Source organism: Lytechinus pictus, chromosome 18 (assembly GCF_037042905.1).
Source record: "Lytechinus pictus isolate F3 Inbred chromosome 18, Lp3.0, whole genome shotgun sequence".
Classification (NCBI taxonomy): Eukaryota; Metazoa; Echinodermata; class Echinoidea; order Temnopleuroida; family Toxopneustidae; genus Lytechinus; species Lytechinus pictus.
In genome coordinates this window covers 24,952,260-24,980,075 of record NC_087262.1, presented here as the reverse complement: position 1 = coordinate 24,980,075, position 27,816 = coordinate 24,952,260, and the positions used below count along the sequence as shown (strand labels likewise).

The window sequence follows — 27,816 nt, the reverse complement described above, 5'->3', positions numbered from 1 at the left end:
TAAGAATTTTGGTCAGCAGTGAATTTGAGCCAGATGAATAAATTCTTATATGTAAGTTATGGGTTTTAAAATGTTTTATTTTGTCTTGAAATCAGATTCATTAATATCATCCTCATCAACCAATCATATCACCATACATCAATCATCATCACCACCACCGTCATCACCACCGTCAACATCACCACCACCACCATCACCACCACCACCACCACCATCGTCATCACCACCAAGTCAATCAAATTTAATGGAAGATCTAAGGTTCCATGTTTGCATGTGATGAGCACTCCTGCTCGTTAGGCATAAAAAATATTGCACCGCATCAAAAATAAAACAATACACAAAATGGGCTTTCAATGTATTTTTGTTTATTAGATAAATATTGAATGGCAACAAGAGAACGCATTCAGCATTCTTTCTACAAACTACCTTTTTTTCTTCTTTTTTTTCTTCACATCTGTACATAAATAAGACGAGAAATAGCCCTTCTTTCCACCTGATCTCCTCACACATGCCCTTATTTCATTATTTCTCAAAAAAGGAACAATCACAATATCTTCATATTGAAGAATGATGATTATTTTTATCATAGTGCCTTTGTATTATTCAAATTTAAGATTGCTAAAATTGAATTTCTGGAGAGGTTCGCGGTTATTATGAGCTGGTATTGCTTCAAAATACTGATTTCTGGTCAGAGATAAAAACAAACGAGAACGAACAATGTTTGATATGATTATTGTCTGTACCCGATTGTTTTTGTCCCACATAAATACAGATATGACAATTAAGTAGATGTATATACAGATATGTTCTTTTTAAGTTAAAATCGTCTAGTCCGGTCAAACATTCACATAGACTAATAATTATTTCAACATTTACTAACAGGCATGGTCGCAAGAGTTCTGAATGACAATGTACCACAGTAAATAAACTCGGACAAAATCTAATAGTCACTGTCCAAATATGATTTCACGAGTTGAAGAACAAAATTGGGAAAATAAAAGGAAATACATGTATTTGCAGTAGCTTTAATGTCCTAAAAAATCATGGTTTTCTTATCAAAAATAGAAGTTTTTCATGGGGAACTATATCAAATTTGGGAGCTTACCCCATAACAGATGTTTGTTCCAAGAGTGAAATGTCTGTTTAATATAGTTACAGTATGTGGTAAACTGTGTATTCAAGCCATTGTCTTATACTGTAGCCATTATCTCTCATTCTCTTGCCAAAAATATCTGAACATTGGTTTGGCAGGTGTGCTCCACAGATTTCACTGTTGTTTATTCAAATTTTCTAAGAATTTGGTGTTAAAAAATTACAGTCCGTTTCCTATGTAAACTGTCATAGTTTGATATCAACTTTAAGAGCAGCAGCCAAAATGTGGAGCACTATGGGAATTCAAAATTCATATCTTATCTGGTTTATTTATTTAGAAAATTGTTTGGGCCAAAAACCTTTTATATTAACAATTCAAGGTGCTCTGCGATTTAATATTGCATGGAAATTAACAGGCATACCGTTGCTTTATCTGGAACTTGGGTTGTAAAGAAAAAGATATTACGAACTTGATTTAAAAAGAAAGAAAATATCAGTCAATTGATTTTCACTGTTCGCAAATAAAAAATAAGTAGAAAAAGGGTTCTTTTAAAATGCATTATCCAAACATACTGTAAGAACCTACTGCTTATAATTTAACAGTATACAATGATGATCATTGTCACTTAAATGTCAACCGTTTGAAAAATTAAGGATACCAATTAAAAAAAAAGGAACTTTAATTTTGAAAAAAAAAGAGGCATGGTATCTCTTTAATGCATATATAGGGTAGAGAAATTACCAAGAGAATTTACGACACTCTTAAACTTTGCACGGGATATAGGGGTAAAATGAACCTTGCATAGCAAATATTATTTACTTTCAAGTGAAAAGGAATAAACATCTAAGTGATTTCTCAAAATCGTTCTGAGATAATTCATGAATAATGGGTGACAGGATTGAATATTTTTGTTTCTGAACATGAATATGGGCAAATGATAAAGCAGCACTTTGCAGGTTATTTTAGCGATATCAGAAAATTTAATAAGAGAAATAAAAAAGATTGATTTTTTAAAGTCATAAAACTTGACTCGGTAAGTAGATACCACTCTAAGCTGGAATGTTTATAGGACCGATCCCATTATAAAGAAATGGTAAATGTAAAAATAAACAATATTTAGGAGCACGAATCATCCTCGTCATATTGGATACTACAAAAGAAACTATAAAAAAATAAGCATATCAGAAAAAAAATCTAAAAATAGATTATGATCTGATCAATTCTTTGATCTTGATAAAATAAATTAGATATCAAAACTAAAAGGGAAAATGATAACAATTCTACATTACTTTTCTAAGAACATGAAATTTAAATCATCTTTTGAGAAACATTCTTTGTTCTTTGTGTTAATAGTCGCTTCCTGAAAATAGATTTGGCACTTCGCATCGTCTCAATGTCTGTATGTGACCAAACTGCCTTGATCCCCTTCATTACCCTACTACAAGAAAGCACCAAGGTTATTATATGTATATCTCAAGCTAAAGAAAAGACCATTTTCTTTCTTTCTTTCATACACTAAAAAAGAAAATTCAAATTCAACCCATTCTTGTGTTTCAGAAATACCTATGTACATTGTACAAATACATTGAACTTGGAGGAAAGACAATTATTTTTTTTCTCTCGTGTCGTTTTACATGAAAAACAAAACAAAAAGGGCAATAATACATATAAACAAAAATACATGTAAATTACAAATCAAGAAATATTTGTTAAAAAAAAGAATTGCTTTACAGAAAAGAAAAAATAACTTAACTTAGGGTCTCATAATTACAATGCTGAATACAAGTGATTATTAGCAGAGTATCGCCGTTCAGACGAATGAAAATTATTTTGTTAGAACCAATAGTCCCAAAAAGTTTAGTGTCTAGGAAAGCTAAGAGACATTTTGAAGAAAACAAATATTCTTTCCCCTGTCACAATTCCTGAAATGAAGTATTTCATATATATAATTTATCAACATTAATCAGTATTACTGCATAAATATACTGAGATTATCCTCAAAAAGCCAAGTATTTACATTATACAAAACATGAGCATGACAAAAATGCTCCCCTTAAAAGGGCTTCAATATAGCCTTTCAATTAAAACATTTTCATCCCTTGCTAAAACAATATATTTTTCTCCCCCTCTCTCTCTCTTCTCTTATACACTCAATCTCTCTACCCCTCACTCTCTCTCGTTCGTCCCCCTCTCTTTGTCTCTTTCTTTCGTTCTAAACAATTCAAATTTAAAAATATATCTTAAGCATATTAAAAAGCTCGAGATCGTTTCTATTCCTTTTGGCAATAAATATTCTACAATACAATATTTCACTGGGCATGAAAAAGGAAACAATAAAAATACAACTAACGCAATTTCATTTTTAAGAAATGTTGAGCAGACCTTCAAACGTATCCTTCATTCCCACTTTGTCCAACAAAAAATAAAAATTTTAAACGAGCAACACAAGGTTGGGAAAGAAATGTCATGGGTACATGTACGTTAGGGCAGTTTTAAGCACAAAATTCAGGCAAATAAGGCGAAGGAGAATCAAGGGACAAAGTGTTTCACGGTTTGATCCAAATGATATGATCCATTATTTTCATGGAAATCTTAAGTTCTTCACTGAAAGATGATAAAAGGCTAATACAACAATGGTGATTATCTAACAACTCATTAAACTACACTCTTAACAGCTGCATGTAATGGCCCAACTTATTTGATTGACTCATCTAAAAAAAAAAAATCAGTTCATGCACTGACTTTCACAGCCAACCAAACAAATGCATAACTATAACTCAGTTTAACATTCACATTTATGAGCAATGGGTTTTACTAAAACGGTACAGCTACAGAAAAGAACAACAAAACATCAGTTTTAGTCAGTAGAGAACCAATCTATGAACTGGGCTCAAGGAATCCGCCCGCAGCTAAAAACAAGGTCATTAGGAATGCTTCTAATACTACAATTTGGAATTCTAATGGATAAGGCTGCATTATTATTCTTTTAATCTTCTCGTCAGGTGGTCATTTGGCGTTTCTTTCACATAAGAAATAAATTTAAAAAAAGAAAATAGTACAATATACAAAAATATTGACCTTCCATGGATAATAGTGCATGGAAAATAAATTATGGTCCTGGGTCAATGGTATAAACTATCACATGCTTGGTAATGTATATTATCTAGGCTTTGAATACTGTTCAGTTTGGCTGAATTGTCCGATGACTTCACTGTCTTTTGTAGTAATCTCCAATGAGTCTGAATTTTACAGACATCACATAGCGGCAATGTATGGGATGATTTTGTATTGTGAAGCACAGGTTTCCATCAACAAAAATTATAACTCTTCCTCGGAATTACATACAAAATAGGGGGAAAAAAGGTCCCCAAGTAATTAACCTTTGTCAAAAAATTTACACTTTACAAGAAATAAATTACAACAAAAGCACAAACAGTAATAAGTTAGCAACCTTTCACATGAACGAATAGACAAATAAAAATAAAATCCTGTCCTTTAAATCTCACACAATTGCGTGATATCTTTCTTTTATACAAAACTTGCGAGTTGCTTGGATTGCTTCACGCAAACATAATCAAATGAGTTCATAAACTCAAGGTATTATTCTTTGAGTATTTACAGATAGAAGGACATTTGCAGAGATGGTTTGGTGGTCAAGAAATTATATTCAGGTTTAAAAAACATGTTTATCTGTAGAGGGAGCTTGCTTCCTGTTTGGAATCGTTGAAAACTATTGGTCATCTTGACCATGCCTCACGTTCCGGTCTCCCAACCAACAATCAACCAAACAAGCTCTTGTTCTCTCTGTATGTTACCAAGAATAACTAGGGGTGATATAGCCATCGCACACGTCAAGACATGATGACCACTCCCATTGGGGAAGATATGAATGTACTTCCATCCACGCTGTTGATGCTTATATTCCCCCATCTCTTTTTGATCCATGATGTCTGAGATGTTCTCAGCTAATGCCCAATTGTTGACATCTAAGTGATTCAACGTTGCTCAATCTGAAAAAGCAGTATGGTTTTACAGAAACCATCAATGAGCATCATTTCTCCTAGTACTTGAAGACATCTGCTGAAGTACAGAATGGCCTGCACAGATGATTAGAAGAATTTGTATTTGCAGGAACATAGAAGTCTTGGATGCCTTACAAATCTTGTACCTAGTACGTGCCAAAGTCAAACCCCAAATTTGATCAACCTGATCCTTCTTGGCGATGATGATGATGATGCATTTTGTCCTCAAGTTGAGAGTGAGTTGGTCTACTTGCAGCGGATATCATCAGAGACCTTAGAGAAGCAGAAGCCATTGAAGCTGCAGGGCCCATCACATTCCCTCTCAGGTGATGTGGACAGCGACATCATTCAAGATGAAAGTGACCATAGTCAGCTCCAAGTCCTTGACTTCAAGAATCCACTGGTCAATTCACAATCTCTAAACCCTAAGCCACATGAAAAAAATCTACTTGTTTCAGTTTCCATCAGAAATGGAAGTGAATCTGATTATGAGATTGTCGGTGAAGGGTAAGGATTCTTGGAACCAGTAAGCAGAGGGCCATCTCATCGTCCTGGAAGAAGAGTTGTTCTTGGGGTAAGCCACGCTGCAGCATTACTTCAGCAGCGCAATATCCTTCTCCAAACTCAACATGAAACTTCACGTCTATCCCTCTGTATAATCTCTCCATGTCTCACAAACAGCCCTCGTAAGTCATCACCTATGGAAGCCAGATGAGCGTTGTCTGTTACCATTGCGACAGCATCCAGCTACCTTGACCTCACGCAAGAAGTCTTTGGATTGCAAACCGTATCTATGTGACAACCCTCCTCCTCGACTTTTCATGGTCTGACCGAGTAGCAAACCTCCTTCGGTCACTCTCTAGCACCGATTCAATAACATCACTTCCTATCTCGTGTCATGGAGTCTATCTCAAAATGAGTTTTGTATTGTCTTACTCTCACGAGTCAAATAATGAAAGGAGTTCGTCGCTGTCATTGTTTGCGGCTGAATTGTCGCTTTGGCCAAGTATTGACAGAATGTCCACGTCCACCATATTGTCCGGTAATAACTGTAGAATTAAAGAAAATAACATAAATAAAGTTGAGTAGATGATGTAAGTTTATTGATCCCCTGCTGAAATTGTGAAAAAAAATTGACAGGTAACATTACAGAAACTCTTACATCTAACAGGCTTCATTAAAAACTTAATCTTAATTTTGTGGTGTCCATAATCATGAAGTGTTCCAAGTTGAATGATAAAGAGTAACAAAGAACACACCATCTTGCAATATCAAACTATGTTAAGACAGATCTAAATTCCTTTTTCGACCTAATAGTGTATCCAGTGGGGTAATCTCCCCTTTGACAAGACATATCTGATTTATTACTTGAGATTGGGACAGGATATCACTCAAAGAGCAATCTTGTATTAAAAAATATTAATTTTTCCCCCAACTTTGAGACACAATGTTAAACCAGCAAAGAGACAACATTCTTGTTTCATTATAATGTCTTGTTATGATTTAAAATGACAGTTTCCACAAAACTGTATCTAACTGAAACATTGATTGGCAAATCCTCTGCTTCAAAGATTCAGGATAATCTCAAAATATACTTACATCTAAGCCTTCTTGTCCTTCTCCTCCTCCATCTATCACTGCTGCTGGGTCAAAGTCTAAGTTATGACTGGCATTGTTGACCTGATTGTTTGATATGCTGTTGCTTCTCGAGTGAGAGTCGAGCCCTACTGTGCTTCCGTTGGTCGTCGGGTTGCCGCTCACTTGGCCGTGGCCGAGTAATGCTGGTAACTGATTGGTCGATGAGGTGGTCGGAGGTGGTCCAGGATTTGGTGATTGGTGGGAGCGTTGGTTGATGGCGTTCATACCGGGATGCGAAGGTGGGTTGGAGGAGGCACCCGGCGTGTGCGGTTGTTGGATCATCGAGGTAGAGGTGGTGTTGCCCATGCTGTTCGGCGTCGGCGGCATGTTGTTGGGCGTGTGCGGCATGTTGTTCCCGGGCGTGTGAGGGTTCATGTTGCTAGGCGTGTGGGGGTTCATATTGTTTGGTGTATGGGGCATGTTGTTAGGAGTATGAGGGTTCATGTTCGGAGTCATAGGCCCCACTCCTGGTGTACTTGGTCCCATACCAGGTGTATGAGGCGGTACCCCCGGTGTTGGTGGTCTTAGGTTAGGATTACTGGTATGCATTGACCTTGGTGAAGCGATAGATGTAGGTGTACCAGGACCAGTGGGGTTGTTCCTTGGATGGTGTTGCATCGGTGAGGGGTGTCTATGGGACGGTTGACCGGCTGGGTGAGGCTGATTCATACCCATCGGCTGGTAAGAAAAAAAACACAATACATTCATCATCAATTATTAACAGCTTCAAATGAATGTTGAAAGAGGTCCAATCTCATATATACGAATACTGACATTTCTCTTAGAATGAGTATTTTTTGCATTCGATGTGTACTTTTCATGTGTACAGGCATTTCACTACACACTCCCACGCTTGTCTATAGACAGTGCAATTCACAGAAAATTGAAGACATATCACCATCTATAGAATTCAGTTCAGTTCAGTTCAATTTATTTATTTTCTCAGCATAAAAAAATGATGTATATATAATATGTACAGGAATGACAAATAATATCAGAGAAAATTGGAAACTACAGAAAAGTTTATAAAAACTTGTGAGTAGTAGTTCCCAGTACATTGAATGACAATAAATAATGACAATAATAATAATAATGACAATAAATTGCAAAGATAAATTTTCCCAAATTATAAAACATGAATTAAGTAGTAAGGTTTGTCCACTATACATACCGGTAACGCATGGTTAAACTGTTTTTCTACAGGATACATGTCTGTAGTAGCAATGTTGTCATCCGATGATTGCATCATTGATGGACCATTGAAGCTGTTAGGATTAGGGGTCTGTGGTGCCCCTCCACCGCCCCCTCCTCCCCCACCGCCTGCACCGTGGGGCGATAAGCCGGGGAAGTTTCGGAAATTAGGTGGACCACCAACGTTGGGATTTGCGTTTGAATTTGGTCTCATGGCTGCAAAGAAATGAATTTATACACCAAATTAAGTTCAAATAGACAAAACAATCTGAAATATGACTATAAGATAAATGTGTCATTTCATTCAACTAAGTGACAAATTCATCAATCTATTTTAATGTCCACTTGGAGCCATTAGAACATTTTCTCTAAAAACGAAATTCCAAGAGCATTTATAAAGCATTGATCAATATGTCAGGGAATGTGGACTGCAAGCATTTTTAAGCTGCATTCTAAGGGCACCATTTTTTGATCAAGTGATGTCAATCACACATTAAGAGATACAGCTAACCTTTCATTCCATCAGAAGCGATAATTCTATTTTCTAAACACGAAAATTCATCACTCTAAATAGTAGTCAGGCAGAGACCCTGATCGAAACCTTGAAGACCACACAAGACTAGCCCAAATATAACTTGCACTTTCAATTTCTGTACACAAGTCAAAGTCAGGGACTTAGGCTGCATATTCAGACCATTTTCCTTGAGTGACAGGTTTGCACAGCATACTACACTTTAAGTGGGTATCCATTAAAAAAAAAAACCTGTTCAATACTAAGGATTGAAGAGGGATGACCTACCTCCATTGAATTCAGCTGGAGAAGATAGGTTAGGGACGGGGTAAGGTGACGGACTAGGTCCTCCTTCATAATGGTGCGTACTAGGCATCGTCATACTCCCTGGGGACATGGCTTTATGCCTCTTGGGGGCGTGACATGAATCTGACAAGATCAAAATGAAAAGGATCAGTGTTAAAAAATGTCTTTTTGAGAAGCAGTTTATCAATATCACACACTGCATTTACACAAATAGCATCCAAATATAGTACTGTAAGGGGAGACAGGTTTTGTATTTACATTAAAAATTTATTCAATAGATATTTGCAGAGAAGCTATAAATTTATTTAAACAAAGACTTATCCCTAGCACATACTTGTGAAAATCATTTACATTGAACATATAAGCCAGTTATGATAATGATTTCATGAGTGTGAATGCAATGTCATAAATAAATCCTTAAGTGTTTGTCAATACACGTTTAAAAAAAAAAACAAATGATTCTGTTAGACAATGTGTAATTACTGAAAAGTGAGTAAAGTAATTATGGCATTCAAGCCCGGTGGGTATTTCATAAAGCTGTTTTTAAGTTAAGAGCGACTTTAAGAACGACTGGTGGTCCTTTCTTGTGGTGAATGGTATACACCAAAATGTTCATTGACGATGGTTAAGCGCATAAAAAAGGATCATCAGTCTGCTCTTAACTTACGAACAGCTTTATGAAACGGGCACCCAGTGTCATGTCATTATCAAAGTAATAATAACACACTGCCCCATATGTACTCTGTTGGCTATCTTCAGTAAGATCACTTTTTTTAGCTTAGATTTCATGATTTCACAAAGTTAGATTTACATAAATATACATCCAATTCTACCATGATATGTGACAATTAACCCCAAAGACTTTCTAATGAAATCTTTCTTTGGTGCTACTACATCAACTTTGATCTACACAGGGTTTGAACCCTAAACCGTCAGCGTCATACCTGGTTCTTCCTCTTTGAATTCACTCTTTATAGGGACAGGTTTCCAACTCGCTGAAGCATCTATCGTCACCTCCTCAAAGTCGGCTGATTGGACCGCCGTCAGTATCCCCCACATGAACTGATCAACCTCAAGACCTTCCAGTAATGCAGTTTTGCTACAAAAACGGAAAGAAAATGACAACAAAATGATTATAAAAAGCAAGTTGAAAATTAATAATCTGAAGAATGCCCGTTATATGAATACACAGATAAAACAAAATTAACGCTGTGATAATGAGCTAAGAGGGGGAAAATGATCAAATGGATATCAATGATGCCTGATGATGAAGAAGATGATTATCATGGTGATCATGGCCATGATGATTAACATGACATCGATGATGATAATGATACTGATGATGATGATGATGTAATAGTGGTGGTGATGTTGATGATAGTGGTGGTGATGATGATGATGGTGGTGATGAGATGATGAAAATGATGGTGATGATGATTGATGATGATTGTGGTGGTGGTGGTGATGATGATGATGATGATGATGATGATGAGGATGATGATGATAACTTAAATGCCAGCAGAGACAATTTCAGTGATGACAATGATAATGATATTTATGACAATAATGATATCATGATGATGATGAATATGACCATGACGACGACAATGATGATGATGAAGGTGATGATGGTGATAATGATGATGATAATGATGACGATAATAAAATGATGTTAATCTTGATTAAGATGGTTAGAATGATAATGGTGGCCATGAATAAAGATACCAGTATTGTTGGCTTGCATGATGATGATGGTGGTGGTGATGAAAATTATGATGATGATAACAATAACGTCATCATGACTTACTTGCAGACAGGACACCTCCATGATCCTCTTTCACAGTTGAGTTGGAGGTAGGATTCAAGATCAAAGCACTGGATATGCTTACAATCGTGCCCTCTCGCGGGAAGGGTGATACGTTTGTACGTGATGGGACACTTTAGAGACACCTTAATTGCTGTCTGTTCTACTCCGTCTTCACTCAGTCCACCAGTCGATGACGCCACACTTGAAAAATTCCTCTTGACTGCAAGGAAAATAATCAAGAGATGATATTTAAAAGACATGTTGGAAAACAGAATATCTCTACATCATTGGTAGGTTACAAAGTTGAATACAATACTGCATATTTTATGCATTTGACTGTTATCAGCTGAGCATTTTGCTTTTAAAACACTCACATTTGAAGAAAAAAAAAGAAAAAAAAGCTTTCATGCATTTCTCACTGGCTTATTCCCTATGACATTATGTTATTAGACTGAATAAGAAAAAAAAGGAAAGGTAATACAATACAATGCTCCACTTACTTTTTGTTATGCAGTGCTCAGCAGGTAGCAACCTCTTTCGTAATAATCGTTGTAATACTGATTTGACGGTCGGTCGGTACACCAATTGCAAAACAAATAAATGAGACTGCAAAAAAAAAGAGAAGTAGGCATATCATAACAATTCTGTGATATCTTGAGTCTTAACAAAAGATGGATCCAATATCAGCCAGATTGCCTTGCACATATATCCCGGCTTTCTATCCTTTGTAACTGTAAAACAGGGGTTGATTTTTGCCCCCAAAATAAGATAAGTCTTTCTTACAAGGAAGTATAGTCAAATTGCCCAAGAAAATGGGGAAAAATCAGGAATGAGCTTAAAAATAATCAGAATCAATTATTTTTCTTACAATTTCAGAATGGTTGGAAAGTCTGGATACTATTCTATTGTGCAAATTTTGATTTCTTTCTTTATTTCTTTCTTTCTTTCACCAGCCCCCTTCACTAATAGACTTCTTTCTTCTGCCTCCTCTCATTCTTTCTTCATTTTTTCTATCATTTTGCTCCTACCCATCCTCCTACTCCCTTTCTTCCTTTTGTTCTTCTTTTTACCATCCTCATCATCCTTCTTCTTCTATCTCCTATTTCATTTTTGCCCTCCATTTCTCATTTCTTCCCTCCATCGTCCCCCTGTCTCCCCTCCCCCATTCAGACTATCAAAACCAACTTACACAGCAGCAAGCCCTGACGGTAATTTGAATAGTATTCCTGCCTGGTTGACAGACCCCTTTCAGATAGAGCGGTTTATGAGAGGTCTTGTTATCCCCTCTCTCAATGGTCAGTGGGTTAGCATTGACCGAGACCTGGACAGAAGCTGGCCAGTTCGTATGCATCTGTCTGTCCTCGTGGTGATAGCACTTAAACTGTAACTCCAAGTCCGATCTTACGAGTGAGAGAAAAAAAATATATATGCTTTTCAAGCTCCTGGTACATTTCTTCTACATTGCAGGGAAATACAAAGTAATTCATTACAAATCGAGTTTTTGCTCATTCATTACCTGCTTGGATGCTAAAACATTGTGTTGTGAAAATAGTTATGTGACAACATCTGTTTAGTTTTTTGTTTTCCAACTTTGGAAATTACTTATGATTTCACATGGAAATACTGTTTTTTTCCTCCTCAAATGTAGGAAATAAAATCAACTTTGTATGTAGTATTTTCAGATAGGTCAAGAATCAATTTCTCATCAATTCATTTACTCTTCTCAATATGGCTTCATGTTTCTTTCGATACAATGCTCCAGACTAGGCCAGTTAATCATATATTCTCCAACAGATTCATGAAAAATTGTGTTCAATTCTCTTGTGTTGCCCATTTGCTAATTACCTCCACATAAGTGTTTGATGGACCGACTGTCTGAGGTGGAAGACGTGGTTGCTGACGGCTAGGTTGTGTTCTAACCTGAACGGTTCTAGGACCACACCATCTCTTACAGGAAAAGTCATACACATCTCATCACTTGCTGCTGGGATAAAACACCACATACAAATATAATTATTACAATTTCCAAACTACATTTTTATCAAATATTCGGTAGCAATGTATAGAACATCCTCAAGTCCCCAACTAATCAAATCTGGCCAGGCTCTTTACCCACAATGCAACAATCTGAGCAATGTGTATAATAGGTCCACTTTAATGAAAAGACACTGATTCACTATTAAATCATACCACAACAGATATGTTACTAAGTAGAAAAATAAGTATTTTTCCTCCCGAAACATTTCAGTTTATCTATACAAGCACTTATCCTCTTAATACAATTCAGTTTATCTATATAATAAAGTTATAATTCTAATTAATTCTCTGAATTATCAACAGTTACCTCAAAAATTTTAAGACTAGCTATTTCTAGCACACAGCCATTGTGGAGAATGAACAAAGATTTAGAAAGGCTGGCAATTGATACTCTATCAGCATGCCATAGGAACTGCCCTGCAGAGTAAATAATTTTCCCTTTTATCAGCTAAAGAAACTCACAATCATTTAAAACAAGTAAACGTACCCGTCTTCATATCTGGTGGTCTAGGGAAGGGTTTGATGTCACCGGGCCCTGTAGGCGACATGTAAGGTGGGGGAATGTTGGGACTAGGGGTAAGGGGCGGTGTCGGGTTACCCGGCATCGGTGACTGGAAGTTGATTGGTGCATTGTTTTGCTGTGAGGAAAGAAGATAGAAAGAAAAATTATTTACTCTAACATAATGTCAAGTAGAGAGATAATGTCCATTAACGTTACATATAGATTACAGAAAATATACAGCATGTAGACTTTCTTGTCATACTCGTTCCAATTCTAGAGTACTTCTCACTGTATTTTACAAGTAATTCATATCCTAACCTCAAGTTGCTCTGTAAGTTTTGTTTTATTCTGGTAGAGAAGTGGTTCTGACTCTTATCTTGTATTTCAAGGGTTGTGTGTTTGAATCTTACAATGGCCTAGTGTCATTTGGCTAGACATCAATCTACACACCTTACCACTCTCCAACCAGGAGGGTGTTTCATAAAGCTGTTTGAAAGATAAAAGCGACTTTAATAACGACTGGTGATCCTTTCTTTTGGTAAATGCTATACACCATTGGCGAAGGTTTAGCGCGTAAGAAAGGTTCACCAGTCGTTCTTAAAGTCGCTCTTAACATACGAACAGCTTTATGAAACGGCACCCTGGTGTTAAATCTGGCTGGAGGGTGGAAGGTGGGGAGTGAAAGCCAAATGAAGTCTGCCTGGCACAACATATTTGAAACACTTTTTTTTTCAATCTTATTCACAATGGGTAATTTCAAGTCTGGTGTTGGCCTTGGCCTTGGTGTTGAACTTTGGATTGCTTCCCCTTGCTCCAAAACTTTCTCAGAGCTTGTAAAACTGATCCAGATCACATTATTGACATCTCAACAACTAGTGAGTGACTTTTCGAGACAATCTCCATTTTATGTTTGGTGTTATAATCGTGTAAAAATCGACAACACCAACAGCAAAAGGTCAACACTGAACTTGAAATCACCCAATGAGTAATTCTAATAATAATTCTTATACAGTAGTTCTTAATGAAATAATGTATATGTATAGTCTAATAAATTGAAACAGGAAGTTCATTGAAGTAAAGGCAACTTACCATTCCCTGTGGTGCTGGCATGGACCCCATATGTCCCTGTGGTGGTGGGCCTCCCCTTGGGAAGAACTGGTTACCCTGTTTATTGATATAACCTCCCCTAATGGGCCCCTGCATGGGATTGGGCATGGGTCCTGGGATAGGACCGCCCGGCTGGCCTCCTCCCGGATGACCCCCGGGATGACCCCCGGGATGACCCCCGGGATGACCCCCGGGATGTCCCCCTGGATGGCCCCCTGGGTGCCCGCCTGGGTGCCCGCCTGGGTGCCCTCCTGGGTAAGGGCCTGGTTTCATGGGCATCTGGCCTTGCGGTCCCATCTGGTAGCCTTGGTTATTCATGGGATTCTGGAAGGAAGGTAAATTGATAATGAAAATTGGAATCTGATAAATGGCAGATATCTCCAAGTAATGAGTTAGATTTAATGATTTCACCAAAAATGCTTGCCATTACATAAAAAAATACAATTAGAAAGATAAAAGCTTTCTGTACTCACTAAACTGGCAACACAATGAAAAAAATAAAATCATTTTAAAATCTAAACATGCAAATTGGCAATTTGTAAATAAAATATTGTTCATGTCTTAACATTTTGACCAGTATTATATCTATATGTCTTCACTTTTTGTTTAAATTGTTTTCTTCAAACTATGCAGCTGGGTAAACCAAACAAATAAAATAATTATTGCCATTTTGCAGCATGACGAATAAGAAGATGGCATCACTTACCGGGTTATACCCCTGAGGACCAGGAAAAGGCCTCTTGTTATAGGAAGTTGGATGAGGTTGAGGACCAGCCATACTTCTATTAGGCACCTGTCCACTGTACATAGGATGCTTTCCTGGCCCTCCTCCACCACCCATCATCGGTCCCATCTGATGCATCCCACCCCCCGGTGGGTACTGATTCACAAACTCTTGCTGTGGTCTCATCTGAAAGATAAAAGATGGTCAACTTGAGATATATCCTGAAGTTTTTTCTTTGTTATAAAGTGATGATGCTACATCACAACAGTAAACCCAACTCCAAACCGACTAAAGGTCTTTCTTTTTTTTTTATAAATGTAATAGCATACAGTTGTGCTCAGAAGTTAGTGAACCCACCACAAAATGCACTCCCTTCTGAGTGTTGAATGTAGACAACAACACTACAATGTTCGGCAAGCCCATGTTCATAGAAATAAACTTTATTGAATGCAATATTTTATCACCTGACTTCACAATTAAATATCTAAAACATTGCAAAACTTGAACACTTTATATGTTCATTTTCTGGTTGGGTTCACTAACTTTTGAGCACCACTGTATGTTGGTCTGGAGTCGGTTTGGAGTTGGTTTTGCCACTATATAAATATACATAAGTACAGTGCATATTCCAAGATTAATACTGTAATCAGAACTGCTTTGCCCTCAATCTCCCAGCAAATGAAAGCAGCAAACACACTTTGTGAAAGTTGGATGAGCTTGAAACTAAATGAATATATGAAAAAATAAATAAAGTATGCATATTTCTTTTTTCTCAACTGGAATATATTCATTCCAGGAGAAGAAACGAGTAGACTCTTTTAATATGCACTCATAGTTCCATCCCTTAAACTCATTTTATGCTGATTTTATTTTCTACATAGGAATGTGATAAGAGTAAGCAAATAACAGATTAGCCATTCCACCAGAGTAGTGAAAGAAATTAAACTTGATGGCCACTCAACAAATGATCAGTTTCACGTCAGAGTAGGTGAGCAAAAAGGAGAAAAGTCAATGATTATTCAAGAGACCCTGGGTGGTATTCTGATAGCAATGGTTTAGTTAAACCTGGGCCCCGTCTTACAAAAAGTTGCGATAGATCCGATCAATCCAATCAATCACAACTATGGACGGCCAGCAACATCCACATCTATTATGCATGTTTGTTCGAAATATTTTTGAGCTATGATGTATATTCATACATTCATAGTTTTCTAGAAAATTAACTGCGCTTCTCTTTGTTTACAAAGCACATTGTGCAAATTTCCTGCAGAAAAAATTATGACACTGATGGATTTCCATAGAGTTACAATTGATTGGGTCAATCATAACTCTTTGTAAGACGGGGCCCTGGGTTAACTTAGACCACACTTCTATGGAATGCCAGTTGTGAACTCATTTACCAATTCAAAATTATTTTTATTCTGCTGCAAAGAAGTTGATAAAAATTGAGTTGTGAAATGAGAATATGAAAATACAAAAATATGAAGTTTAATGAATTAATTGGTATATAATCATATCCATGAATATGGATGAAGTATCACGAAGCCAGCATTCCATAGGAGTGTGGTTTAAAATTCTAGTTTAGACCAGGGTTAAACCATGGTGTAGTTATCAGAATACTACCCCATGTCACTAAAGTTTGGTCTTCATCAAACAAAGAGGTTGTTCGAGCCCTTTTCATAGTGAATCAGCTGAAGCTAGCTTCAGTTTAGATCCTGTCTTCATCAGAATAAGTCAGAACGATTTTCAACTTTAAAAGCTCAAGCCTGAAGCTCAAACACGTGTTAATTGAAAAAAAATTAACAATTTTGTTTTTGAATATGTAGGCCTACACCTAGATCCATTATGGGATCAGGCTTGACTTATGTCTGGTGAAGCCACCCAGGAAAATAAGATGCTAATTTACAGTTCAAGGGGCTCTTCTGAAAGTAAGTTTAAGATGTTCGGGCTTACTTTTTTTTATCAAAATAGTGGACTAAGACAGAAAATGAACTACACATTCTCTGATTGGGCTTATTTATTGGATGAGCAATAGCGAGGTAGAGCACCAATTTCATTCTGATGAAGACATCCCTCAAGAAAGTCATATTCTTTAACAAAGCTTGCTCTTGACAAGCTGAAAGATAGTTGCAAGCACTGTAATTCATTTCTAAATAACATGTTTAACAAGGCACCAAGGAAAGAAACGGTTGTTATTTTAAATAGCTTTTTTTCACCATGGCAGAAGAATGTGAAAGAGGGCAGGATCACTCAAGACAACATCTAAAACCATAAAGAAAAAAAAATATCTGTATAAAAATATCAATTAAAACATTGTGAATATGTACATAGCTTGTGACTAGCCAATGCAATTGTGATATCTTAATGATAAAATAGAAATTGTAAAAGGTAAAAGTGATCGTTTCACTTTGTTCTGATTTAAAAAATTATCCTTTTGGTTCTTGGAAATGGGCCAAACATATTGGTTTATAGTGTAAACATACTGGTCCAAAAGTTTTAAAGTATCATTTCTATTGGAACAATTTTAAAACTTTGAGATGTAAACCAATGTTTAAATATAAATGAGGTTTGGTGTCAATGACTACGTGTATAGAGTGAACTTGAAGTACAACACTTGAACTCTAGATGAACTCAGCATGGCCTACGTAAAGTGCATACAATGCCTGTCCATTGGAGTTTACACACAACAGAAGGCAGTAAACACAGCCAACAGAATTTCACTTTGAGAAAACTGGCCATAAGCTAAATGCATCTCAGAGACAGTTATCAAAATCAGGCTGATTAATCACAATGGCCCGTATTTTGAAGTCAGGTTTAACTTAGACCATGGTCTAAATCTGCGCATAAGATTACGGGAGCCAAAAATTTAAAAATTCTGTTTACGTTGCATATTTCTTAATGTCTATTGTTTTGTTTGCATTTTGCTTTCATAATGAAGAAAACTACTTCAGTTATCATTCCAAGCAGTTATGAATTATTTTTAAGTGTCATGTTAGTTAGTAAATTGAACATGTACTGATAGAGTTTTGTGCCCCAATTGGCTATCCATAGTTAAACCACAACTTTAAACCAGGGTTTTTATTTAAACCCAACTTCAGAATACGAGCCAATGTGTGTCTAAACTATAGTTTTTCCTCCTATTTTATGGTGTGTAGGTTTTTGAGGACAAATACAAGCACTCGTACAAATGTTTCAGGATTTTTTAAAATCAGCTGCTCACAAAGTGAAACGATCCTTTCAAGCTTTAATAAAAGTTTTAAAGGACAAGTCCACCCCGACAAAAAGTTGTTTTGAAAAAAGGAGAAAAATCCAACAAGCAAAACACTAAAAATTTCATCAAAATCGGACGTAAAATAAAAAAGTTATGACATTTTAAAGTTTCGCTTAATTTCACAAAACAGTTATATGCACATCCTGGTCGGTATGCAAATTGGCAGACTGATGACGTCACCCACTCACTATTTCTTTTGTATTTCAAAATATGAAATATGAAATATTCTAATTTTCTCCTCCTTGTCGAGTGAAACAAAGTTTTATTTCTCCCTGAACATGTGGAATTGCCATTATTTTAACAGTTTAAGGTTAAGTTAAGTTGGTCCTTGTTGTCAAATCTGTAAAAATTGAAATATGGTATTATTCAAACAATAAAAAACAAAAGAAATAGTGAGTGATGGACATCACCGACTCTCTTATTTGCATATCGCTGAGATGTGCATTTAACTGTTTTGTGCAAAATAAGCGAAACTTAAATGTCATAACTTTCTTATTTTACATCCGATTTCGATGAAATTTGCAGCGTTATGTTTGTTTGATTTTTATCTATCGATTCAGGTCAACAATTTTCTGGGGTGGACTTGACCTTTAATGAGATGAAACCCTGTTAGCCTAAGAAGAATCCATTAACGACTGGAAAGAAAGGAAAAGAATTGTGTGAGTGAACTTCTTATACACCTGTCTTGGTATGTTGGTCTGAATGGTGTTGATTGCATAATGTAACGGGTGTATACAAGTGATTACAGGCAGTCAAACAAATGAGAGAAGAGAGAGAGAAAGCAAGAGAAAGAGAGAGAGGGGGATTGGAGGAAGGTGAGAGATGGAGAGAATAATAGGCTGAAGATGAGGAGGATGGAAAGAAGGAAACCGCACGGTAGAGAATCATAGGACTAATAGATGGAAAGATGGACATATTATTCTTTAAGGAATGAACGATTCACAAATGGAAAGATTGGTAGATATGCACATAGATAGGTGCAAGGATAGTACAAATGACTGACAGACAGATACTATTAGATAGATAAACGAATGGATGGATAATATGAAGAAAGGTGAATAGATAGACGGATAGACAGACAGACAGATACAGGTATATTTATAGATAGACAGACAGATGATCTATTGACTGATTGATAGATCCACAGACAGACAGATACAGGTATATTTATAGATAGACAGTAACAGGTGATTTTGAGATGGGTACCTCCGAATGCATCATCTGTGGATGATGATGTTGATTGGGACTAGCTGGAGGAGCCCCATGGTAGTACTGGTTATTATACATTCCCTGTTGCTGCTGCTGTTGCTGCTGTCCACTCTATAAAAGTTAAAGGAGAAAATGAAAAGGGTATTTCATTAGATATCACGAAAATGTTACACCAAACTTTTGTCTCAAAGCTCTGATTTTGATAGATTATTAGATGGAATGATTGATAGAAAGATATACAGAAAAAGAGAAAAAGACAGATGGATGGATTGATAGAGAGATATATCAATCAATACACAGACAGACGTACAGATCAATTGATAGATAGATTTGTCAATAGATAGATAGAAAGAGACAGAGATTGATAGTAACAGCAAACAGGGGGGGGGGATTTTGAGTTGAGTACCTCCGGATGCATCATCTGTTGATTATGACGATGATGTTGATGTTGAATGGGACTAACTGGAGGTGCCCCAAGGTAGTACTGGTCATTGTACATTCCCTGTTGCTGTTGCTGCTGTCCACTCTATTACAGGGCAAAGGAGAAAGTGAAAACGTAACTTCATTAGATATCTTGTCGCTCAAAACTTTTATCTCAAAGCTCTGATTTTGGTAAGTGTAAATAGTCACAGGCTCATATGGTTGTTTCATAAAGCTGTTCGTAAGTTAAGAGCGACTTTAAGAACGACTGGTGAACCTTTCTTACACGCTAAATAATCACCAATTAACATTTAATGGTAAGTATCATTTACCACAAGATAGGATCACCAGCTTTATAAAATGGCCCCCAGGATCATGTTCTCATTCAAGTACAAGTAACATACTTGTTGTAATGCTGGAAAGTGATCCGGATTCTTGTCTCATATTCTGGGATCACATCCTGATAAGGGAAAAAATCAGATTAGCAGCAAGGCAAATACTTCTTGAACCTGTTCTTCTATCAATTTCCTAGAAAGCATCGGAGCCTGTACGGTGGTATCTTTAGGAGTAATGTAACACAAATGTCTGCAATGAAAGACCAACACTGATTGGTTCCTGGTCAGTGTTTTGAACGAAATGTTCATGTAACAATAATCTTGATTGGCCAATGCTGTTTAGCGATCAATCGCAAACCTTTGTGTTTCCAAGCCTTGGTGCATGGCATGAATTCCTCAAGAAAGGTACATTTATGATACAATCATTACTGTTATCACTACAATCTTACCATTCCATAGTCTCCCATCTGTTGCTGGTCCTCTTCTTTGAGACAAACCGTTGCAGTAGCCGTCGCTGTGGCTGTTGCCGTTGCACCCGCGTTGACCGTCGCTGCTGCTGCCGCCATCACTGCTGCTGCTGCAGCGGCCGCTGGCTGCGGGAACTGTCCTGGTGCTGCCTGCTTCTGGGGACCAGGGTGTGGTGCTCCCCCTCCTGGTCCCATGTGAGGGGGGACGTTGTGGGGCGGGTTAGGGTACCCAGGTCCTCCCATACCAGGTTGCATGCTGCAAGATAGTGATAGACACATTAACAAGTGAACAGATTACTTGTACAGTACCTTGACTGAATGTAGAATGACAGATAGATGCTACTGGGTTCAGCATCTTTCCAAGATACAAGCTTGTGACATTTCTTTTAATGTTGTTGCTACTAAGCTGATGAACAATCTACCAACCTTACGTACTGAAGACTGCTACATCCGTGGACCAGTTAAAGGAGCTCTTGAAGGAAAATCTATTTTATCAATGAACTTCAACTCCAGACTTTTATTGCTCAAATAGTCTCTTTTAAAATGTTATCACGGTTGAGGGGCCGAAATGTATATCAAGTGAAGCAAATTATGAAGCAATTTTTTACTCCAAGGTTCTATACCACATTATCATTGGACTGGATGACCAATAGCACGTCACTACACTGACTGGACAATGACAGATCACTGCGAATGCCTGTATCTCAACTGACTGCCTATTGAAACCAATGCCTCTTATTTGACTTGAAATGGTATGTTATGAAACTAAACATTTTCTGCTGAGTGATGAATGGCATAGAAAGAGAGCAATACCAGGAAAATGACTGTACCAACTTACTTTCAATTCATCAATAAGCAGTAAACACATCTTCCCATAAAAAATCCAAACTCTTTGCAGGTACATTTCCCTTTTGATATTTTCTAAATATTGTCACTGGATACTTCCCTAATTGTAATTCAAACTATTTATAGAGATTCCTTTGGTAAAATTAAGGGAATATTGATGTGTTGGGTTTCTAGGGGGGAATTCACAGAAATTGAATACAAAGTCAATATTACCAATCCTAAACAGTAATTGACATAGGATTTGACCACATAATATATATTTGATATTCATAAATCTAATATTTTAAACTAGAAACCAGCAATAAATTGCTCAAATATCAAATATCAAAATGCTTCATACCTAGAAGTAAAGTTACTTCAACTTTCAAAGATGATTATTAACTTGTTGTCTGTAAAATGACTACCTACATCTATATAGGTTCATTAAACCTTATGGCCGTATTTTTTCTTTCAGTCATACCTATAATGCACTTTTCATACAAATAAAGTGGATTTTTTTTTAGTAGGACTAATGAGTGAAAATACCTGTTTTGGCCCCTATAAGGGCCCCCTTGCCCTCTGTAGCCTGGCATCCCTTGCATGTTATAAGGCTTGCTCTGCCCTACTGCTGCTGCTGAGAACGGGTGCTGTTGACCGTTGTATTGGGCATTCATATTACCCCCCTGACCTGGAAGGGGTAAGAAAATAAGAAGAAAAATGAATGGAAATAAATTAAAAGGATTAATCAACAAATTACTTTGGATGGTGATTCAAAAGGCTGCTTCTAATTGACACATGACTGGAACATGTTCTTGGGTGCTAACTCAGCTACGCAGAAATAATTTGGCACCAGAAAGGGTTACCAGTCATGCATAACCTACAAACAGCTTTATGAAAAGGCCCCTAAGATTCTAAAAGTATGATCAGTTTACAAAATATTTGTTCATATCTTCTATTTCATATATTCATTTTTTTTATTTCTTCGACTATATGAAATTGATTTGAAGATATTTGGTGTTGCAAGTTCATATCATATACCTCCTCCCATCATCATCTACGTGCATTATCATTACTTATCTACTACTTCTACTGCTTCTACGTACCTCTATATGAGTTGTTAATCATGCTATTTGCGTCGCTTGTTTGCGTCACCCCCCAGACTGTGGTGACGACACTCAAAGACTGCTGGGAAGGCTGCTGAGGCTGGCCCTGCCATGCAGAATCGCTGAAAAAAAAATTGGGGAAAAATATCCACTTTAAGATAAAGAAAGTCCAGGGCAAGATGGAAATAAACATTGGGAACTTTTTTTCATGTTACGAATAATTTAATCATGGACTGCAAAAACTTGCTTCTTAAATGTCCTGACATTAAAAAAATAAAGAATAAACTAGATTTATATACTGGTTTTTTGCCTCAAGCTTTTACTTTTTCATAAGCAATAAGTGCATTCAAAGAATTAATGCTGCCGGATAACCAACCATTCAACTAACCTAGGTGAGTGCAGTATAATGTGGATGAATTTCTTGCTGAAAGAAAATAACGCCATGGCTAGGATTCAAACCCACGACCCTATGCTCAAAAGACGAGAGTCAGAACCACTAGACTGCGATGACCCACATATATCATAGATGACATCCTTCATAGATAAAACAATGTGAAAATACCATAGAATTTGCAGTGATAATGAATAAATTTGAAACGATGTATTTCAAAAATGACATATTCATCATTTATCTCACATTGTTACCCCAATCTTAATATGTTATGCAGGCCCCCGATGTAATACAGTATTTCAATTACTGATGAAGCTACCCTGCTGAAATACAATAATGAATCAAATCTTTTACACTATAACAAGTGAACCATCTTGAATATTAGACAATTTACTTCTTTGCAACGTTTGGTAATTTCATATAGTTTGACTGTTCACTGCATGAGTGGATAGACCTGTATAGGTTTACAATAAAATTGGTTTGTTTTGTGAGCAAACATGACATAGACTGCTGAATTGGATAGTAAGGAAGTCTTTCATTCATGCTATTCATGCCATTAACAGGTACAATATATATTAAAGGGAAGGTTCACCCTAACAGCAAGAACAGAAGATTAGTGAGAGAGACCCGTCGAACACGGTTTCGTAAAAATCCACAAAAGAAAAACAGAGTTCAGTTGCATTTTTTTTCTTCTTTCAAGCATTAATTTTGTGACGTAACCTGTCGCAGCTTGTTACTCCTTGTTGCTAAGTTACAATATATTTCCTCTTCTTCAGGACGGGAAAAAACGTCTTTGCACACTTCTGACTTTACCCCCCCCCCCCCCACACCATTATATGGACAATTGGATTGGGTTTTTGGTCTTTCGCGCGTCATGATGTATTGCCGAAAGGCTGGGATTTCATTACACAGGAACCTAGGATATAGTTTTGAGCTTCAGTTGCAACCTATTTGATGCATTCAGAAATTGAATTTCAATTGAATCAGAGGAAGTCACTACAAAGCTAGCTTCACTACAGGCTCGTCTCCTTTTTGTTTTAATACTGTTCCTGATTATGTCACATTTTCCTTAAATTTTCTATATAATACGTACTGCTTTATTATTGCTACGAATGTTTTACCAGCTTAATCTATTCACAATATCATTCCTTTTTATTCTGTCCATCTATAGTATTACATTTCCTGTCTATCTTACAGAATAGGGATGATTTTCCTCCAAAAATATATATTTTTGGACCCGTTGCATAAAAGTTGCTATTTTTTTACCATCCATGTAATAATGCTACTCAAAAGTAAGGATTCTGTGAAAGTACCATTGAATGATAGTTATAATAATAGTAACTTTTATGAAATGGAACCCTCACAGAAACTGCACTCATCATATTTATTTTGTCTTTCAATTTACCAGAATAAGAAAATCACAAACACAAATTTGGAATGGTGAAAATTAATATTCTTTCTTCCAAGTTCATAGGAGGTTTGGTTCAGTAGTTCATAAAAGCAAGGAGGATACTGTTAGTGATGTCAATTGATAAAACACCCTGAACACTCCCAGCATAAAAGACCTACCCCATCCATCGAGATGGGGAAAAATAATAGCATTCTTCTTGATTATGATAATGGATAACAAGTTTACCAGATGAGCCAAGAGTGCATGGATAGGGACCTCACGACACAGAGAGCGAATCAATATAGGCTAGAAAGGACGTTCATCTATCCCGACTGACGATGACCGAAAATCAAATTGTCAGATGTTTGAGTGTTGGTTGGTTGGTTGGTTGGTGAGAGGGAGGGACACTGGATGACACACATTGTAGGTGTCTTGATAGTGGCTCAGTGACTTGGGCCCAGTAGCATAAAGGTTAATGATTGATTATATAGCTCAATGCTACGATTGATTGCATTGATTATTGTGTATGATCAATTGTAATAATCAGCTCCATGATCAATTGTTAAGCTCTATGTTACAGGGCCCTGTTAAAACTTGATGGCCCGTATTCTGAAGTAGGGTTTAACTTAAACTCAGGTTTAAAGTTGTGGTGTAAGTATGGATAGCCAATTGTTACATAAATCACTAACAGTAGAGATATCATATTTCAGCTCATTTGGCTCTCAAATCATTCATAATTGTCTAGGAAGTATAAAAAGATGATTGTCTTCACCATCGATGAATCAGGAAGAGCACAGTAAACATAAGAAACATACAACTTACTAAATATTTTGAAACTTTTGGCTTCCCATAATTTTAGCACAGAGTTAGACCATGGTCTAAGTTAAACCTGACTTCAGAATACGGGCCTTTGAGTAAAAAAAATACACACAGCTACAGAGAATGCCATATTTATTTCGCTAACTACCAAGCAATTAACCTGTTTTCTGGCAAAATCATATGACACATTATTTTTTGCTTTTTCATTTATGCAAACATTAGACGACTGGTCTATTGGGCTCATTTGAATTCATATTTTCATCACTACCACAACAGAGCCTGATTACACACAAGATACAATAATTTGTCCGATTGAGCTTTCTGGTTTAGCCATTCTACATGTATGATAAACCACGTACAAAAGGTTAATATCAATCAAGAATGTTAAGCACATCTCTTAATTTGACACCTTTGATTTCCCTGCATTTATGTGAATAAAATTATATAAAATCTGCTTTATTCAACAAACATTCATATGCAGCAAAATGAACTGTCCTACCCATTAAAATGATTTCGATCTTCTACCAAATACCATGCCCCCCCCCCCCCAAGAAAAAAAAGAGGAAAAGGAGCATTTTGGTGTGATATAACTTCATATTTTCCCATCACCTATCCACCAGCTCTCCTTTTCTTCAAGTATTCTATGCAAGGAATGAACCAATTTCAAAGATGACATTTGACTGTTGATAACCATGACATTTGGAAGATGTCACGGTGGCACCAAGCGCGGGAGAGATGTGAGTAACTTCACAGATGAGCATCCTAGACTATTTCCAAAGATTAAAAAGGGGTCATTAAAATGATGAATATCTCACCAAACTACCACACCTGGGGAGGGAAAATGGAGATGGAGAAAAGCGAAAGAGATGGGATAGACATGAAGAAAGGAAAGAGACGACAGAGATAGGCAGCCATAAGGTAAATAAAGAGATGGAAGAGAGACCACCTAGAGACAGCTAGAGTTTCTTTTCAAGAAGCCAAATTTATTCAAAATTATTTTGAGAAATACAACCCTTTTTAACGAGCTGGAAAAAAGAATATAACATTTTTTAAATCGATTTCAAGTTTTAGTTAATCCATTATAGAAGATCATTGTCTTTGAAAACAACCAGAAAGTTACATAAGGGACAGATAAATCCTGTAGGTAACAAGCGTGGAGGTAAGTTTGAATTACGATAGATACTGTCTCAAAGTGTTCAGAGAGGGATGTTTATAAGGTGCCTTGGAGATGGCATTCGTTGAGACTTATCAAAATCACAAAAATACAATAACTAGACAAAGTTCTGGATCCTGTTATGTTGACTTACAACTATGCTCACTTTGCCTATATTGTATCTACCTTGGAAACCTTGATTTTTATTGGCTGTAGTTGAAGGCCCTGTTCCCACAGAAGTTACCAGAATGGCAAAGTTTCCATTAGGGTTAAGTCATTACATTTTATTTCTTTTTTTCAGTGACTACTGGTGATGTTTTTGGTTGAGACCATCAGACCGCTGAAATAAAGCAGCTGAATTTAAGAAATTGGTCGATATTCATAGTCTTTGGCGACACTAAATTTCTAATGCATTTTTTAAATTTTAGCGGTACACTGATCTGGAAGAAATTGCACCCGTGATCAGCAGCATCGGTCAGTCACCAGTAGACCAATATATATAATATATACTGATTTATATAGCGCAGAAACTACGAGCATATATTCTACTGCGCTGCAATTAAGAGCTAGTGAAATGCTTAAGAATAAATTTTTAAAAGGGGGTAAAGAAATGTATGGTATTATTTGAACAGATAGGTTTTTAGTTTAAGTTTGAACGTTTCTACTGATGGACAGGATCTTATTACATACGGCAAACCATTCCATAATTTTGGGGCTGCACAGGCAAAAGCACGATCTCCCAAAGTTATCTTTGTATTATGAGTGGGGATGTGAAGGAGCAAATTATAATGAGAACTACGCAGGTTGTGAGAGTGTCTGTGAACTTTTCTTTGTTGTGAGAGTGTCTGTGTAACCACTTTAGGCGGTGCTGCACCATCCCGAGTTTGTTCAATCTCGCGATTTTAGCCTGATCGGCCCTCTTCGCGATTAATTTCGAGATTCAAGACACCCCGTCTCCACCATCGCAAGAAGAGCGATTCCTGCTCGAGCGAGGCATCGATGCATTATGGTCTGACGCCGTGAATAAATAATCCCGAGTGCGTCTGCACCTGCGAATTAGCGCGATAATTCGCAAAATAGCGCGCTATTTTGCGAATAATCCCAAGTTGACATGGGATCGCAATCTCGAGATTAATCCTACGAACTAGTGCGATAATTGCGTCTCCATTACAAATAATCTCGAGATTGTTCAGATCAGGATAATTTGCCGGATCAGAAATAGCGTGCTAATTTGAAAACTCGGGATGGTGCAGCAGCCCTTGTGACTCAGGCCTAGTCACCATAGTTGTAAGTCTTTACAAAACGGGATCATGGACCTGATGGGTGGTGGAGACCTACCTGTGTGGCACTGGAGGCAGACTCTTCTGCATCTGTTGGTGCATCGAATCAGAGTTTGTCTTGGTCAGACCAGACGATGACGAGTCTCCTTCCTCTCTGGTCTTCTGATGTCTCAGGAGCAGGAGCCTCCCAAGATCTTCACACCAAGACGAAAGTT

The 27,816-nt window shown here is 37.0% G+C and overlaps 1 protein-coding gene across 6 annotated transcripts; it reads right to left on the bottom strand.

Annotated features, from left to right (window-relative positions):
- Positions 1–348: 348 nt before the first annotated feature.
- LOC129281907 (zinc finger MIZ domain-containing protein 1-like) lies at positions 349–27,816 on the bottom strand. 6 transcript variants are annotated; one of them, XM_064113067.1, is made up of 18 exons: positions 27,660–27,795; positions 22,569–22,690; positions 22,012–22,153; positions 20,623–20,896; positions 19,825–19,944; positions 19,416–19,529; positions 14,921–15,124; positions 14,197–14,538; positions 13,093–13,243; positions 12,414–12,552; positions 11,758–11,968; positions 11,069–11,174; positions 10,569–10,788; positions 9,706–9,860; positions 8,744–8,884; positions 7,925–8,160; positions 6,715–7,431; positions 349–6,164 (listed from the first exon to the last, which is right to left on the bottom strand). In XM_064113067.1, exons 1-18 carry the CDS (start codon positions 27,701–27,703, stop codon positions 6,054–6,056), a joined length of 3,549 nt encoding a protein of 1,182 aa, XP_063969137.1. In that variant the 5' UTR covers positions 27,704–27,795; the 3' UTR covers positions 349–6,053. The 6 variants fall into 6 exon arrangements, with proteins under 6 accessions (XP_063969137.1, XP_063969138.1, XP_063969139.1 ...); XM_064113068.1 differs by having other exon boundaries at positions 12,414–12,549; XM_064113069.1 differs by lacking the exon at positions 19,416–19,529.